The sequence below is a fragment of the Hyperoodon ampullatus genome, assembly GCF_949752795.1.
Source record: "Hyperoodon ampullatus genome assembly, chromosome: 3".
Lineage (NCBI taxonomy): Eukaryota > Metazoa > Chordata > Mammalia > Artiodactyla > Ziphiidae > Hyperoodon > Hyperoodon ampullatus.
In genome coordinates, this window is record NC_136916.1 from 150294966 (window position 1) to 150311607 (window position 16642).

The 16642-nt window shown below is 47.9% G+C and overlaps 1 protein-coding gene across 1 annotated transcript in view; it reads left to right on the forward strand.

Annotated features, from left to right (window-relative positions):
* Positions 1-11594, forward strand: part of RGS6 (regulator of G protein signaling 6) — a gene marked incomplete at both ends in the record, with an annotated part of 552225 nt that extends 540631 nt beyond the window's left edge. The window contains one exon of the mRNA XM_079699184.1: positions 11428-11594. Within this exon, the coding sequence (XP_079555310.1) occupies positions 11428-11594 (167 nt within the window). The remainder of the gene's footprint in view (positions 1-11427) is intronic.
* Positions 11595-16642: the final 5048 nt, after the last annotated feature.

Below are 16642 nucleotides of genomic sequence, written 5' to 3' on the forward strand. Positions count from 1 at the left end.
ATCCCCATATCCCCTCCCTCTTGAGCCTCCCTCCCACCCTCCCTATCCCACCCCTCTAGGCGGTCACAAAGCACCGAGCTGATCTCCCTGTGCTATGCGGCTGCTTCCCCTAGCTATCTATTTTACATTTGGTAGTGTATATATGTCCATGCCACTCTCTCACTTCATCCCAGCTTACCCTTTCCCCCCTCCCCATGTCCTCAAGTCCATTCTCTATGTCTGTGTCCTGCCCCTAGGTTCTTCAGAACCATTTTTTTTCTTTAGATTCCATATATATGTGTTAGCATACGGTATTTGTTTTTCTCTTTTTGACTTACTTCACTCTGTATGACAGTCTTTAGGTCCATCCACCTCACTACAGATAACTCAATTTCATTTCTTTTTATGGCTGAGTAATATTCCATTGTATATATGTGCCAGATCTTCTTCATCCATTCATCTGTTGATGGACACTTAGGTTGCTTCCATGTCCTGGCTATTGTAAATAGTGCTACAATGAACATTGTGGTACATGACTCTTTTTGAATTATGGTTTTCTCAGGGTATTTGCCCAGTACTGGGATTACTGGGTTATATGGTAGTTCTATTTTTAGTTTTTAAAGGAACCTCCATACTGTTCTCCATAGCAGCTGTATAAATCGACATTCCCACCAACAGTGCAAGAGGGTTCCCTTTTCTCCACACCCTCTCCAGCATTTATTGTTTGTAGATTTTTTGACGCTGGCCATCGTGACTGGTGTGAGGTGACACCTCATTGTAGTTTTGATTTGCATTTCTCTAATGATTAGTGATGTTGAGCATCCTTTCATGTGTTTGTTGGCAATCTGTTTATCTTCTTTGGAGAAATGTCTGTTTAGGTCTTCTGCCCATTTTTGGATTGGGTTGTTTGTGTTTTTGATATTGAGCTGCATGAGCTGCTTGTATATTTTGGAGATTCATCCTTTGTCAGTTGCTTCACTTGCAAATATTTTCTCTCATTCTGAGAGTTGTCTTTTGGTCTTGTTTATGGTTTCCTCTCCTGTGCAAAAAAGCTTTTAAGTTTCATTAGGTCCCATTATTTATTAGGGTTCATTGTTTATTTTTGTTTTTATTTCCATTTCTCTAGTAGGTGAGTCCAAAAAGATCTTGCTGTGATTTATGTCATAGAGTGTTCTGCCTATGTTCTCCTCTAAGAGTTTGATAGTGTCTGGCCTTACACTTAGATCTTTAATCCCTTTTCAGTTTATTTTTGTGTATGGTGTTACTGAGTGTTCTAATTTCATTCTTTTACATGTAGCTGTCCAGTTTTCCTAGCACCACTTATTGAAGAGGCTGTCTTTACTCCATTGTATATTCTTGCTTCCTTTATCAAAGATAAGGTGACTATATGTGCATGGGTTTACCTCTGGGCTTTTTATCCTGTTCCATTGATCTATATTTCTGTCTTTGTGCCAGTGCCGTACTGTCTTTTTTTTTTAACATCTTTTTTGGAGTATAATTGCTTTACAATGGTGTGTTACTTTCTGCTTTATAGCAAAATGAATCAGCTATATACCATATTGCCTTGATTACTGTAGCTTTGTAGTATAGTCTGAAGTCAGGGAGCCTGATTCCTCCAGCTCCATTTTTCTTTCTCAAGATTGCTTTTGCTGTTTGGGGTCTTTTGTGTTTCCATACAAATTGTGAAATTTTTGGTTTAGTTCTGTGATAAATGCCATTGGTATTTTGATAGGGATTGCATTGAATCTGTAGATTGCTTTGGGTAGTATAGTCATTTTCACCATGTTGATTCTTCCAATCCAAGAACATGGTATAGCTCTCCATCTGTTTGTTTCATCTTTAATTTCTTTCATCAGTGTCTTATAGTTTTCTGCTTACAGGTTTTTGTCTCCTTAGGTAGGTTTATTCCTAGGTAATTTATTCTTTTTGTTGCAATAGTAAATGGGAGTGTTTCCTTAATTTCTCTTTCAGATTTTTCATTAGTGTATAGGAATGCAAGAGATTTCTGTGCATTAATTTTGTATCCTGCTACTTTACCAGATTCATTGATTAACTGTAGTAGTTTTCTGGTAGCATCTTTAGGGTTCTCTATGTATAGCATCATGTCATCTGCAAACAGTGAGCATTTTACTTCTTCTTTTCCGATTTGGATTCCTTTTATTTCTTTTTCTTCTCTGATTGCTGTGGCTAAAACGTCCAAAACTATGTTGAATAATAATGGTGGGAGTAGGCAACCTTGTCTTGTTCCTGATCTTAGTGGAAATGGTTTCAGTTTCTCACCATTGAGAATGATGGCCTTTATTATGTTGAGGTAAGTTCCCTCACCTACTTTTTATCATAAATAGGTGTTGAATTTTGTCAGAAGTTTCTTCTGCATCTATTGAGATTATCATATGGTTTTTATCCTTCAATTTATTAATAGGGTGTATCACATTGATTTGCATATATTGAAGAATCCTTGCATTCCTGGGATAAACCCCACTTGATCATGGTGTATGATCCTTTTAATGTGCTGTTGGATTCTGTTTGCTAGTATTTTGTTGAGGATTTTTGCATCTATGTTCATCAGTGGTATTGGCCTGTAGTTTTCTTTTTTTGTGAAATCTTGTCTGGTTTTGGTATCAGGGTGATGGTGGCCTCATAGAATGAGTTTGGGAGTGTCCCTCCCTCTGCTATGTTTTGGAAGAATTTGAGAAGGATAGGTGTTAGCTCTTCTCTAAATGTTTGATAGAATTCACCTGTGAAGCCATCTGGTCCTGGGCTTTTGTTCGTTGGAAGATTTTAAATCACAGTTTCAATTTCAGTGCTTGTGATTGGTCTGTTTATATTTGCTATTTCTTCCTGGTTCAGTCTCGGAAGGTTGTGCTTTTCTAAGAATTAGTCCATTTCTTCCAGGTTTTCATTTTATTGGCATATAGTTCCTTGTAGTAATCTCTCATGATCCTTTGTATTTCTGCAGTGTCAGTTGTTACTTCTCCTTTTTCATTTCTAATTCTTTTGATTTGAGTCTTCTCCCTTTTTTTCTGATGAGACTGGCTAATGGTTTTTCAATTTTGCTTATCTTCTCAAAGAACCAGCTTTTAGTTTTATTGATCTTTGCTATCGTTTCCTTCATTCCTTTTTCATTTATTTCTGATCTAATCTTTATGAGTTCTTTCCTTTTGCTAACTTTGGGGTTTTTTGTTCTTTCTCTAACTGCTTTAGGTGTAAAGTTAGGTTGTTTAGTTGAGATGTTTCTTGAGGTAGGATTGTATTGCTATAAACTTCCCTCTTAGGACTGCTTTGGCTGCATCCCATAGGTTTTGGGTCATCATGTTTTCATTGTCATTTGTTTCTAGATATTTTTTTATTTCCTCTTTGATTTCTTCAGTGATCTGTTGGTTATTTAGTAGTGTATTGTTTAGCCACCATGTGTTTGTATTTTTTACAGATTTTTTCCTGTAATAGACATCTAGTCTCTTAGTGTTGTGGCTGGAAAAGATACTTGATACGATTTCAATTTTCTTAAATTTACCAAGGCTTGATTTGTGACCCAAGATATGATCTATCTTGGAGAATGTTCCGTGAGCACTTGAGAAGAAACTGTATTCTGTTGTTTTTGGATGGAATGTCCTATAAATATCATTTAAGTCCATCTTGTTTAATATGTCATTTAAAGTTTGTGTTTCCTTATTTATTTTCATTTTGGATGATCCATCCATTGGTGAAAGTGAGGTGTTAAAGTCCCCTACTATGATTGTGTTACTGTCGACTTCCCCTTTTATGGCTGTTAGCATTTGCCTTATGTATTGAGGTGCTCCTATGTTGGGTGCATAAATATTTACAATTGCTGTATCTTCTTCTTGGATTGATCCCTTGATCATTATGCAGTGTCCTTCTTTGTCTCTTGTAATAATCTTTATTTTAAAGTCCATTTTGTCTGATATGAGAATTGCTACTCCAGCTTTCTTTTGATTTCCATTTGCATGGAATATCTTTTTCCATCCCCTCACTTTCAGTCTGTATGTGCCCCTAGGTCTGAGGTAGGTCTCTTGTAGACAGCATATATACGGGTCTTGTGTTTTAATCCACTCAGCCAGTCTATGTCTTTGGTTGGAGCATTTAATCCATTTACATTTAAGGTAGTTATTGATATGTATGTTCCTATTACTATTTTCTTAGTTGTTTTGGGTTTGTTATTGTAGGTCTTTTCCTCCTCTTGTGTTTCTGGCCTAGAGAAGTTCCTTTAGCATTTGTTGTAAAGCTGGTTTGGTGGTGCTGAATTCTCTTAGCTTTTGCTTATCTGTAAAGGTTTTAATTTCTCCATTGAATCTGAATGCGATCCCTGCTGGATAGAGTAATCTTTTTTTTTTTTTAATTATTTATTTATTTATTTTTAGCTGCGTTGTGTCTTCGTTGCTGTGAGCGGGTTTTCTTTAGTTGTGGCAAGCGGGGGCTACTCTTTGTTGCGGTGTATAGGCTTCTCATTGCAGGGGCTTCTCTTGTTGTGGAGCATGGGCTCTAGGCATGCAGGTTTCAGTAGTTGTGGCTCACAGGCTCAGTAGTTGTGGCGCACAGGCTCTAGAATGAAGGCTCAGTAGTTGTGGCACACGGGCATAGCTGCTCTGTGTCAAGTGGCATCTTCCTTGACCAGGGCTCGGACCCAGAACCCCTGCACTGGCAGGTGGGTTCTTAACCACTGCGTCACCAGGGAAGCCCTGGGTAGAGTAATCTTGGTTATAGTTTTTTCCCTTTCATCACTTGAAATATGTCCTGCCACTCCCTTCTGGCTTGAAGAGTTTCTGCTGAAAGATCAGCTGTTAACCGTGTGGGGATTCCCTTGTATGTTATTTGTTGCTTTTCCCTTGCTGCTTTTAATATTTTTTCTTTGTATTTAATTTTGATAGTTTTATTAATATGTGTCTTGGCATGTTTCTGCTTGGATTTCTCCTGTATGGGACTCTCTGGGCTTCCTGGACTTGATTATTTCCTTTCCCATATTAAGGAAGTTTTCAACTATAATCTCTTCAAATATTTTCTCAGTCCCTTTCTTTTTCTCTTCTTCTTCTGGGACCCCTATAATTTGAATGTTGGTTCATTTCATGTTGTCCCAGAGGTCTCTGAGACTGTCCTCAATTCTTTTCATTCTTTTATCTTTTTTCTGCTCTGCGGTAGTTACTTCCACTATTTTATCTTCCAGGTCACTTATCTGTCCTTCTGGCTCAGTTATTCTGCTATTGATCCCTTCTAGAGAATTTTTAATTTCATTTATCGTGTTGCTCATCGTTATTTGTTTGCTCTTTAGTTCTTCTAGGTCCTTGTTAAACGTTTCTTGTATTTTCTCCATTCTACTTCCAAGGTTTTGGATCATCTTTACTGTCATTGCTCTGAATTCTTTTTCAGGTAGACTGCCTATTTCCTCTTCATTTGTTTGGTCTGGTGGGTTTTTACCTTGCTCCTTCATCTGCTTTGTATTTCTCTGTCTTCTCATTTTCCTTAACTTACTGTGTTTGGGGTCTCCTTTTTGCAGGCTGCAGATTCATAGTTCCTGTTGTTTTTGATGTCTGCCCCCAGTGGATAAGGTTGGTTCAGTGGGTTGTGTAGGCTTCCTGGTGGAGGGGACTGGTGCCTGTGTTCTGATGGATGAGGCTGGATCTTGTCTTTCTGGTGGGCAGGACTGCATCCGGTGGTGTGTTTTGGGGTGTCTGTGAACTTAGTATGATTTTAGGCAGCCTCTCTGCTAATGGGTGGGGTTGTGTTCCTGTCTTGCTAGTTGTTTGGCGTGAGGTGTCCAGCACTGTAGCTTGCTGCTCATTGAGTGGGTCTTAGCATTGAGATGGAGATCTCTGGGAGAGCTCTTGCCAATTGATATTACATTGGACCGGGAGTTCTCTGGTGGACCAATGTCCTGAACTCAGCTCTCCCACCTCAGAGGCTCAGGCCTGATACCCGGCTGGAGCACCAAGACCGTGTCAGCCTCTCATCTCTCCCCAGGGGTGACCTCAGAGAGCATCCTGCGTCCCTTGCCACCTCCCCGGACTCCGGGGCGCCACCCACAGCCGAGTCACCAGCCCGGCTGCGTCTCGGATGTCTGTGGTATCCTATTTTTAAAAAGTCAAATAAAGAGAATATTTCAATACCAAATAAAATGCCCTTCAGCTCCTGGGAGAGATCAGAAAGCTTGGCAAGGACCCAGGAGTAATACAGACCTCAGGAATGGATCTTGTCACAGGGCACCCCCCCACCCCCTCCCACCCCCTCCCCCTTCCCTGAAGAGTGAGAAAGCCAGAAGCAGCCTCTGTTTCCTGGATGCTGCTCCAGCCTAGCTCTGCCATGGATCAGCCATGTGTAACCATTGCCTAGTTCCCATCTCATCTGCCCATCTTGCTGATGATGAAAGAGGAGAGTTGCAGTGTTTTCAAATTATTCTCTATCAAGTATGGGTTTTCCTACCATCCCCTGCCAGAGCTTCTAGCCCTCTAAACTATCCCAAGCAAATGGCACTCTCTCTCCAATTTTAAACATCATTGAGAAAGGAGATGCCACAGAATACCTTACACTTCCTTTTGAAATCATCCCTTTTGCTTTACTCAGTGGAGAAGGGACACCAGGGGGACCAACCTCCAGGGAAGTCACGCGATGAAGTCAGGCAGTCCTCACTTGGCTGTAGTCCCTGGCTCCTCCCTCTCCCAACAAACCCAAGCTGGGACCTTTCCTTTCTACCTGGCTCTTAGGGCTGACGGCTCTCCCCAGCAAGTCCCCTACAGGCCTGTGAGTCCACACACACTCATCATTTATGAACTTGAGCATCATCTACTCATAGGTAATGTTCAGCCTCCTTGAAAGGACAGCTTCTCTCTGGGACCTCCCACTTCTTGCCTGCTGAGGTCACCTGGTGAGCCCTATTCAGCAAAACACCATTTTTCACTAGCAGGGGTGAAAAATGCCTGTGTGTCACCACAAGGTGATCCATATGGATCTATGGAGACTAGAAATCATGTTCCAAATTAGTTCTGTTGCAAGTTCTAGTTCCCCTAGCAGAGGAATCTGGGTTTCTCCTATACTGGAGGGGGAAGCTTTGAATTTAGCCAAAAAGCAAAGTTGCTGGGACAGCAACTGAAAAAGAGTAAGGGGTGGGAAATTTCAAAGCAGAGATGTGATAGCTGGATTTTTTTCTAATCTTTTTTTTTCTTCTGAAACATAATTACACATGACAAAATGAATAGATCTGAAATGTATGGTTCAATGAATTTGACGAATGTATGCACCAGTGTAACCTACACCCATCACCCTATAAAGTTCCCTTATGCCCCTTTGCAGTCAATTCCATCTCTCTCCCCTAGAGACAACCACGGTTGATTTCCATCCCCCTCATAGCATGTGTTTAGACTTAGTGGACCTGAGATCTGTAACTTTGGTCTTAGGTCATCTGAGCAAATTAGCAAGAAAATATCAGCAGCTCAGATGTCTCTACTTTCTTAGAGTTGAAAAAGGTCCTGCCTGAGCCACTAGTGCTTGGCTCCGCTGCCCCCAGTATGCCATCTGACCCCCAGGGCTACTCTCTGAGCCACAGCCCTTCTCTCAGCCAAAGAGGTTAGCATCTCTCAGGTAAGTGAGTGGCGAAAGCTCTTGGTAACCCAGATGGTGCATGCTTTGTCGATTAATATCTGGAAGTGCAATGCACAGAGCCACAGCATGTCAAGCAGCATGTCGATTTTTCCTGAAGCACCTCACAAAAGGGAGCTATTCCTTTTGTGCACTTCCTTTTAGAAACAAAGGATTCCGTAACCACCTTCTTCCAGGCTTCTAGCCATCAGGATGGCTGCAGAGCTGAAATGATTAGTCAGGGTGGAGGGTGGGAATTGAACGTGTGGGTGTTTGTGAACCCAGCACTGAGCCTGTGGTCCATGAAATTGAAGGATCACAAATTCTATTGGATTAAACTTGGCCAAATGTCTCGAAGGTGAAAAGTACTTTGTCTGAATGCAAAGCTTTGGTGTCTCTGGAATGTACCTTCTGCAGCTCAGTTCTTAATCACTGTATATTTTTTCACTTGGACAAAGGCTGCCTGCTAATAGCATTTTCAGCCACCTTCAGCTGCTTCGCTCAGCTACGCCAAGGCCTCAGGCTGAGCTGGCTGCAGTTTCCTGGCACCATAATCTGTTCCCAACTGACCAGCATTGAGGAACAGCGCACATTCACACCCTGAAAAAATTCCTTTCCCTGTAACTAAGCAAGATGCCAGGCAAAGGCAGAATTACCACTCCCCTTCCTAAGTGTCTCCTGCAGAACCGTCCAAACTGGAGGCGAGGATGGGGGTGAAGAGGAGGAAGGAAAGACCCCTAGAAGGTGCAGGGTGGGAGCTCTCCTCTCTGTGCGCAGAGCAGTAGCTCCCAGCAAGCCCCTAGCAGCATACACCTTGGGGCAGCTCATCTCTGAACACCGGTAGCCTCTGCTGTCAGGTTTCACTTTGATCCCGGAAAATTATAAGAGCCTCAGCTCTTCAGAAGAGAGGCAGCTGCTGAGCCAGTGTGATTGCAGGATTTCTTCCCCAAAGCCCGAGGCCAGCATCTAGCCTTGCCTGCACCCTGCATGAGTAACCACCTTCCAGCCTCACCCACGAGGTCACTGCCTAGTGAACAGATTGCGGCCGGGCTGAGCTGCCCCCTGAGCCGACCTGAGCCATCATGACCTCCTTTAGCAGCAGAACTGGCATTTGGTAAATGTGTGAGGGCAGGAGCGGGAGAGGGAGACAGAAATGCCAAGGAGTACCACCTGGATGGCTTCGGGGTTGGAAACAGTCTCAGGGTGTGTTCTCCGGGCTGTCAGCGGCAGCCCCGCCCCCAACTGTGAAGCGCTGCAAGCAGCTGGGGGAGGGGAGGGGAAAGGTTGATGGGCTGGCCACAGGTCTTTGCAGCCAGAGCTGTGAGGCTGCGCTCCAGGACTTAGGCAGGAAGAGATTAATTAACGCCTCCCAGCCCAGCCCGCTCTACAGAACTGGGAGGTGTGGAGGGTAGGGACCCTCAGGGCCAAATTCACCTAAAACAGACAGACACACAATCATCCAGAAACAGAACCTCTAACCTCCCTCAGCCACAGCCCCTTCTCCAGCCACAGTGACCTCACTAATGAGAATGAAGCTGTAAAGAGGGTTTGGATGCCTGGTAGACCTCACGCTCTTTGTCTCTGGGCTTTTAACATCCGCACTGGCAACGGACTGTTATTTAGAAGCTTTAGTGATTCCTTTTTTTCACACCCGCCAGCTAAATCAGAGCCCCAAATGCCATTGTATGGCAAACCTGGAAATATATTTGGATACACCGTGTGTAATTTGTGGCCCTGGTAGAGGAGGGATGGAAGGAGGGGGTGAGGAGCTGGTATTTGGTGTGTGGTTTCACAGCAATAAGCAGCACCCAAGAGGAAAGCAGCATCCTTTGGTGCCTTTCACGTGAGCAGGGATGGAAAAGGGTGAAAGGAGCTGGGGGAGGTTTGGTTAGAGCCCGCGTACCAGGAGGCCCCTAGACTCATCAGCTCCACTTTTCCCCATGCTTCCTGCCTTCAGGACTGCATGGAGAAGGCCCGTTCCCAGGTCCACCACCTGGATACAAATGCCTACAGCTCCGTGTAAGAAAGGGCAGTCAAGGAAAGTCCCGGCTCCATGTGCGCTTTAGAACCAGGGCTGGAGGGAGTCCTCGGCGGTCAGCCTCTGCCATCTGTGAGCTATTGTTGTACCTAACTCACTCCACACAGAGGAGTAGCCATCCTGCTTTTAGTGATTTGCAAAGACTGGCACTTGAAACCCTCTAGGATTTAAAAAAAAAAAAAATCTGATTAAAAAATTCTTAGCCCAGTATAAATGTATCCGGCTGCAGGCTAAGTTTAGTGTATCTGAAGATTCAGATAAGGTTGCTGATGGGGAGATTTTGTGTGTGTGTGTGCGTGTGTGTGTGTCTGTTTTAAGGTAGGGAAGAAAAAAATGAAAAGTTTTGTCTCACTAGCAAACATGAGGCATGAAAGGGGAAAAACAGAGCAAAGGGGAGGTAGCTGCACACTTCCCAACTGCCCCTGAGAGCATTTGCATTTCTGGACAAGCTCCCATCCCTGCCATCGGAATTCTCAAAGTCAAGCTGGCACGTCCCTCCATGGAGAGCTAAGCCAGATGACATATTGTCCTGCATCCAGCAAACTCACAGCCCATGTTGTTCGTTTGTTGGAAATGCCCATTATCCATCAATTCATCAATCAGCAGGTTTATTGAGTACCCTACCAGCCTTCACAAACCTGATCAATTTTTTTTAATTACATCCAGCTTACATGCAGCCAAGCCCAGTAAACAAGATGAGCCCTCACACCCCACTTGGAAATGAACATGAGGAATTGCTGGCCCTTGAAACCTCACGCTACCAAACGCTGCAGCCCGTGCTGATGAGCGACCACGTGCTACCCTAGGCAGATGGCGCTGGTGTCGCTGACCCACTGTCAATATTAAGATGGGTTCTGAGTGTTTTCTCAGACACAGTGATCAATCTGCTTGGGTCCAGCCATACTCTCCTCTAGACGCCTGTCCAATGCTATGGATTTCTGAAGAGGGTGAGCAGGGGATGGGCACAGACTATGGCTATAGGGAAATAAGCAGAGGACTGAGCCTTCCCCATCCTCCTGCTGGTGCCCAGTCCCACGTCAGAGGCTTCTCCTGGGCATGTGAACAACTGGCCTCTCTCAGGACCTCTATGCCCCATGTACCAGGCGTCACGATAGGGTTCATCCTTTTTGTTTTTGAAAGAACAAGAACGGCTTCATCGTTTGTAAGTGAAGGGCTTGTAAGACTTCCTGAAGTGGAATCATCAAAGTCAGCCTCTGGGTACCAGAGATGGGGACCAAGAACATAGGAATGTATTGCCCTGTGTCCTGCAGCCCAGGCTCCGAGCCTCGGCGGCGCCCCCAGACCTTCCCAGTCCCAGAACAGGTTGTCAGGAGGACCCAAGGAGAGCTCAATCCTGCATTTTAAACAGGATTCCTAGGTCTTCTGCCTTCTTCAGACTAGTTAATTCATTAGTTCCAGGTCACCCAGATTCTTAGCCATCATCTATTTGGGTCAACCCACCCCCCGTAATCTTACTAGTCCCCAGGCCACCTTTCCTTCCTCACTTGGATAAAATCAAGTTCAGGGGCGGCCCACAGGCATTAAGAGACACTCTACCTAAAGGTTGAAATGCCTGGTTTGGGGTAAGTAAGATCCCCATGCCCCCAAAAATGCACCAGCAACACACCCTCACCCGCTAACCTGCCCCAAAGACCTGGTTGTTCAATTGTCTGTGGTTAAGGCTCCCAAACCGAGAGATGAAAGGGGTTGGTGAGCTAAGTCGTTTGGCCTCGTGGCTCGTGCCAACAATTAATCCACCTGTCTGGCTCTCTGTGTCTGTCCGCTGTGTGTGCGCCTGTGGTGCCCCTGTGTCGCTGTCTCTGCAGGGAAAGTCGCTGGCGGGCAAGCGCCTCACCGGCCTGATGCAGTCCTCCTGACGGTCCCCCCGGCAGGGCCCGGGCCCGAGGACCACGCGGGCAGCCGGCCGCGCTCCACATCTGCAGACAGAGCTTCCCTGCGGGGAGATTTGGTCACTGTGAAAGAGAAAGAGTGAGGGCCGTGATGGGCAACGGTGGGGAGACGTGGTGGGTGAACCAGAGGGAGGCCAGAAAGAGAGTCCACGGAGCCTGGGGTCGGCCGGGTAGAGGCCCCTGTTTACAACCCTCTCTTCCTTGTATAGTCGTGTGCCGGCACCCCACTCTCTAGGAAGTCCTGGCCCCTAACACGCTCAGGGCAGAGCAGCCGGTGGGACTCCCATTGTGACTGTCAGCTGAGGTTAGACTCTGACTGTCATCCCTCCTCCCGCCGTCTGGGGGATCACGGCTTCCAGCAAACTCAAGAGGACCACTGGCCCTGAGCACATCCAGTATTACACCCCACTGCCTCTCTGGTGCACCCACGGCACCCCCTAGTTACACCACTGTGTCCCGAGCACCTCCCGCCTCCCCCATCTCTGTGGCCACTGCGTGCAAGAAGCCGGAGCCAGGCCGCCCTCACGCCACGCGCCCCAGTCACATCGTCAGCACTGAGCCATCTCCTGCACTGCAGCACCTCAAGTTCTTCCAACCCCCTCGGAGGCCACCTTTCAAGGAGGGGTCCACAGGCGTTGGCGGCTGCCACTCGTCTCAAGGGTCCAACACCAGAGGAAGCCCTGGAGTTGATGAAAGAGCTTGTGGCTTAACAGCCGTGAAGGTTCTGACCATCTTTTACATTTTTTGTTTTGTAATTTATTCTGTTGTGGCCCCTTGCTCCTTGGTGTGTTCCCACGTGTCTTACTCAAAATAAACGTAGCGGTGAACTCAGGGGCCATTGGGATCCTCCCCTCTGGCAGCTCCAAGTGGGAGCTGGGAGGGTCCCAGATGGAGGGGCTGAGCCCCAGGCTGGCAGCCCCAGGTGTGGCTGGGCCCCTGCAGCCAGGTCTCAGTTGTGTCTGAAGCTGGGGCGGAATCTGTGCCCAGAGGCGAGGCCGGGGCCCAATGGTCCTCTGACGGCCCAGCAAAGGCTTTGCCCTCCACAATGCCAATCATCACAGGGCAACGCCAGCACAGAGCTCAACCTGCAAATGACCATCTGCCCACCTGGCTGTGAGGGAGTGATACAGGGCACCGAGTCGGGTGCCTGGCACGTAGTAGGTGTTTTGCAAATGGTAGCTATTACTCTCATTGCTGTCGCTGTCATCACTGTGACTCCATGAGCCCTCCGACAGAACGGTGTAAGCAACGTGCTTTTGAATTCAGACACTCACCCCCGCCTCCACACCTGCTATGACCATCCTCCTCTGATCTATTCTGGCCAGAGGTGAAAAATCTCCCTTGGGAGTGTATAAACAGCAAACACAGAAGCAAAACAGCAATCACTGGTATTTCTTTCCTTGTGTGGGCTATTTCACCAGCTGGTGAGGCTCATAAGCTTGTTTTGCAGATGCTGATTCCTGGGTGCTCCCCCAGGACCATCTTTCCAAGCCCACCTTTGTGCCCTTTCCCCGGGGCACCAGCTTCCATCCCTCCCAGTGGGGCCACCGAGGGCATGAGGAGTCGTGATTACAGTTGCACCGTGGGGGGTTCTTAACCCCTGCGCCTCAGTTTCCCCCATGGCAGTGTTTGCTCTTCCTTCTCGGTACAGTGGAAATTAGAGACATTATGTGGAGTCCTCAGAGTGCCTCCAAAGGGGGGGCTATAGACCCAGATTCTGGGCAGACACTCCCTCCCCCTCATGCCATGCAACCTGGGCTCAGAACCGGGCACCTGGCAGACAGCTGGCCACTGCTTGATGAGTAAATGAGTTTGGTGAAGCCCGCTCCCATATTGTGGGGTCTTCTGACCCCTCCTCTTCTCGTCCCATCCTTTTTTTGTCCCCTTGCTTTTCACCCAGATCTCCTGTTTCAGAACAAAATTGCCGATCATGTTCCTCTGCACCCAGCATTGCCCAAAGGAAGCTCTTCCCTTCCAAGGTGCCCAGGCTATACTGACACTGACACACAGGGTAGGCGGGCAAAGGCAGTTCTAGAACAGCAGGTGCCTCTGTGCCCTCAGTTATCGAGGGCAAGGGGCTGGCTGCCTCCTGTCCTTCCACGTGGCTGCAGCCAGGGCAGGGGTAGTCTCCCTGGCCAGGACTTCTATGCCCCCCGGCTGCAGCTCCTGAGGCTTGGCCCATCTTGGAGGTCCCCAGAAAGCCCGCCCAGAGCCAGATGGACTGCAGCCCTGAGATGGAGCAGGCTGAAGGCTTCCAGACACCTCTGGAGACATCCAGCAGGCTCGACAGACATAAGGGCACTTCAAATGGATTCAAACCCAGAGCAATAACCCCCCTCATCCCGCCTCCCAACCAAGGCATGTTTGGTCTTGTGACTGCCACCACGTACCCCCCAGCAGATCACACCCAGAAATGGTGGGTAGAACAGGATTGCTCCACCCAAGCAGGCTAGTCCAAGGTCAGTCTACCATGCAGACCTTAGAATGCAAGTACACTTGGAAAATCTGGTCTTGGCCAGTTCCCCATTGGCCTGGTCGACACAGCCAAAAATTCAGACCAGATTAGACTTTCGAAGGCAATTCTGTAGCAAAATAAACTTTGCTTTTTTGCCCTGTCCTGCCTTAGCTCCCCTGACGGGGCATGGTCTCTGGGTCTGGGATTCTTCGCGATAAGGATGCACAGGGCAAATACCATGTTGGCAGCCCCACAGCCAAAGCATCAGGGCAGTCTCAGAAGTGACCACCCACCCATCAGGGCAGACACACAGGCACCAGGCATTGGGCAACTGACCGCCATAGACTTTGCCTACATGGGAAGAGTAAAGCTTGTAGGTTGGCACATGTGAGTGCCGAGCAGCAGCCAGAGGGCCTGACCAGAGCAGCAGGGGCTCTCTTGGCTGGAGAGAGGTCTTCTGCCCTTCCAAGAAGGGATGCTCTGTTCTGCTGGGAAGGGGTTGCTGTGCCCCAGGAATGCAGCAGGGTCTAGCCCACCAGTGCAGTCAGCTGCATCGTGCTCCAGACCAACCCCTGCCAAGGGGTCAGGTACAGGCCAGCACCCAGGAGGGACCTCTCACCACTCTGAGTTGCTTCTTAGACCAGTGAACACATGGAGACACTCTCCAGGGGCTTTCCCTGTAGTAGGGTCCCTGTTGTGTTCAAACTACCTCACCAGCAGGGCATGAAGCATCAGCCTGCCACCCATCCAGCTCCTTGGCTAATTGTAGAAGTTGATGTTTTTCTAAAAATGCACCCCTCGCATTATGCTCCAAGTGCATGGGCTTCAAAAACCACCACTAGCAAGCCTTCCCAGAAGCTGGAAAGAATCGAGGGCTGTTGGTCTTTGGGCCTTGCAGAACACATTGAAGGGAGGTGTTCCAGCAAAGTCCAGGAGCTGGAAAGTCCTGCGGGGGAAGGTAACAGGCCACCAGCCTCCAAAAGGGCTGTCTGAGCTGAGTATGTAGCAAGGACCATGTGTGGCACAGTCAAAAAGTGGCCAAATGAATCCCTGAGAACTCATCTCAGGACCCTCTGAAGAGAGGTCTGTGTTCATGTAACCATGGCAATGGCAGACGCCAGCAGCCTACTCATTAGTACCACCCACTGATAAGGCATCCCCTGGGCACAACCCAGGGGCCATAAAGTAGCAAAGTAGCAAATGTAGCAATAAGGGGCCCAGGGCCGTAAAGGGACAGGGTCCTAATGGCCCGGCCTCAGCCCTCTCCCCTGTCCCAAATGAGGGCTCAGAGCCAGAGGCTGTCAGCTGTCCGAGGAGGGAGGCCCCGCGCCACGCCAAGGGCTCCTGGTCTGTATTCTATGCCCCCTCGACGCGTGATCACAGACACATCGGAATGGCCTTCTCATAGTGCATGTGGTTCTCATTAGTTTATTTTTCTGGAATTTGGGGATTGGACTCCAGAACCAAACATGCTGGTACCATCTAAAAATAAATGACTTGAACCCACTATAATCCAGCTCACTCTGTGTTGCTCGTTGGTTTGGGGGTTTGTTGGGTAGGATTTACCACTAGAAAAAAAATCTATCACCCATCCCCACTCCCCACTCCCTACCCTGCCCCATTACATATACAAACACAAAAAACACACACACCATTACATACACACACACACACACACACACACACACAGCCTGTTTCCCCCTCGCTCCTAAGCAGGATGCTGAGCAGCTTGGGAAAGCTCTGGGGTGGGGAATACATCCTGGTTGGTTGGGACAGCAGTGTCACCAGAAGGCTGACGCCCCTGACTCTACCAGGGTCTCCTTGGCTGGGTGGTGTCTGTGCCCCATTTTCTGTGCCCACCACAAACCACAGTGGCCTGGTGAGTATCAGCAGTGGCCAGACACCACTCTGACGCTCTTAAATAAAGTCCCAAGATGGAAGTCTGCTACACACAGACGGGGATCTTTATGGGGAGTCTTGGTTTCCTGAGCGACAGACAATCTCATGTTCCAATCACACCAAAGCAGCGGGACTCTGAGAGCCTGGAAGTCAGGCTGACAAGAGGAGAAAGAGAACAAGGTAAAAAGGAACCACGGTACTGCGATCCTATTAACGCTGAGGCCGGCCTCTAGCAGTTTGCTTCAGTGGCAGAAATTCTGCTCCTGGAAGCAAGAGTGAGCTCAGAAGTGTGGGAATGGGTCTTCAGCCACATTTGCATGGGAACCAACTTGCCTCCGAACCCCTGGGCCACCTCCCAGAGTGAGACCTCCTGCCTCACAAGGTCAAGACCAAGATCACACCTGCAGTAGCCGCTCAAGTGTCCGGTCTGTAGCATATCCCACTGTCAGGTCATGGCCCCACCACAAAAGAGCTGTACTTCCTTGTCCTCCTTGATCATGGCCACCTCCTCCAGGGAGTCTGGAACTCCTTCTCAGGTGAGCCATCTGGCTTATTCCCAGATCTTTGTTCAGCAAGCTGTCACTATGCACAAGGTCCCACTGACCACCAAGGACAGAGATCTGCTTCAGGTCCAAGGTGGAGGTGGAGATTTGGGGCCGCCCATCAAAACAGTAAGAGCTCTGCCCCCCAAGATTGTCTGACAACCCCCGAGTGCTTCCTCTCTCCCCACTTCCTTTTGGGGACTTCTGGCCAAAAGGGCATGAGGCTGTCCCTTAC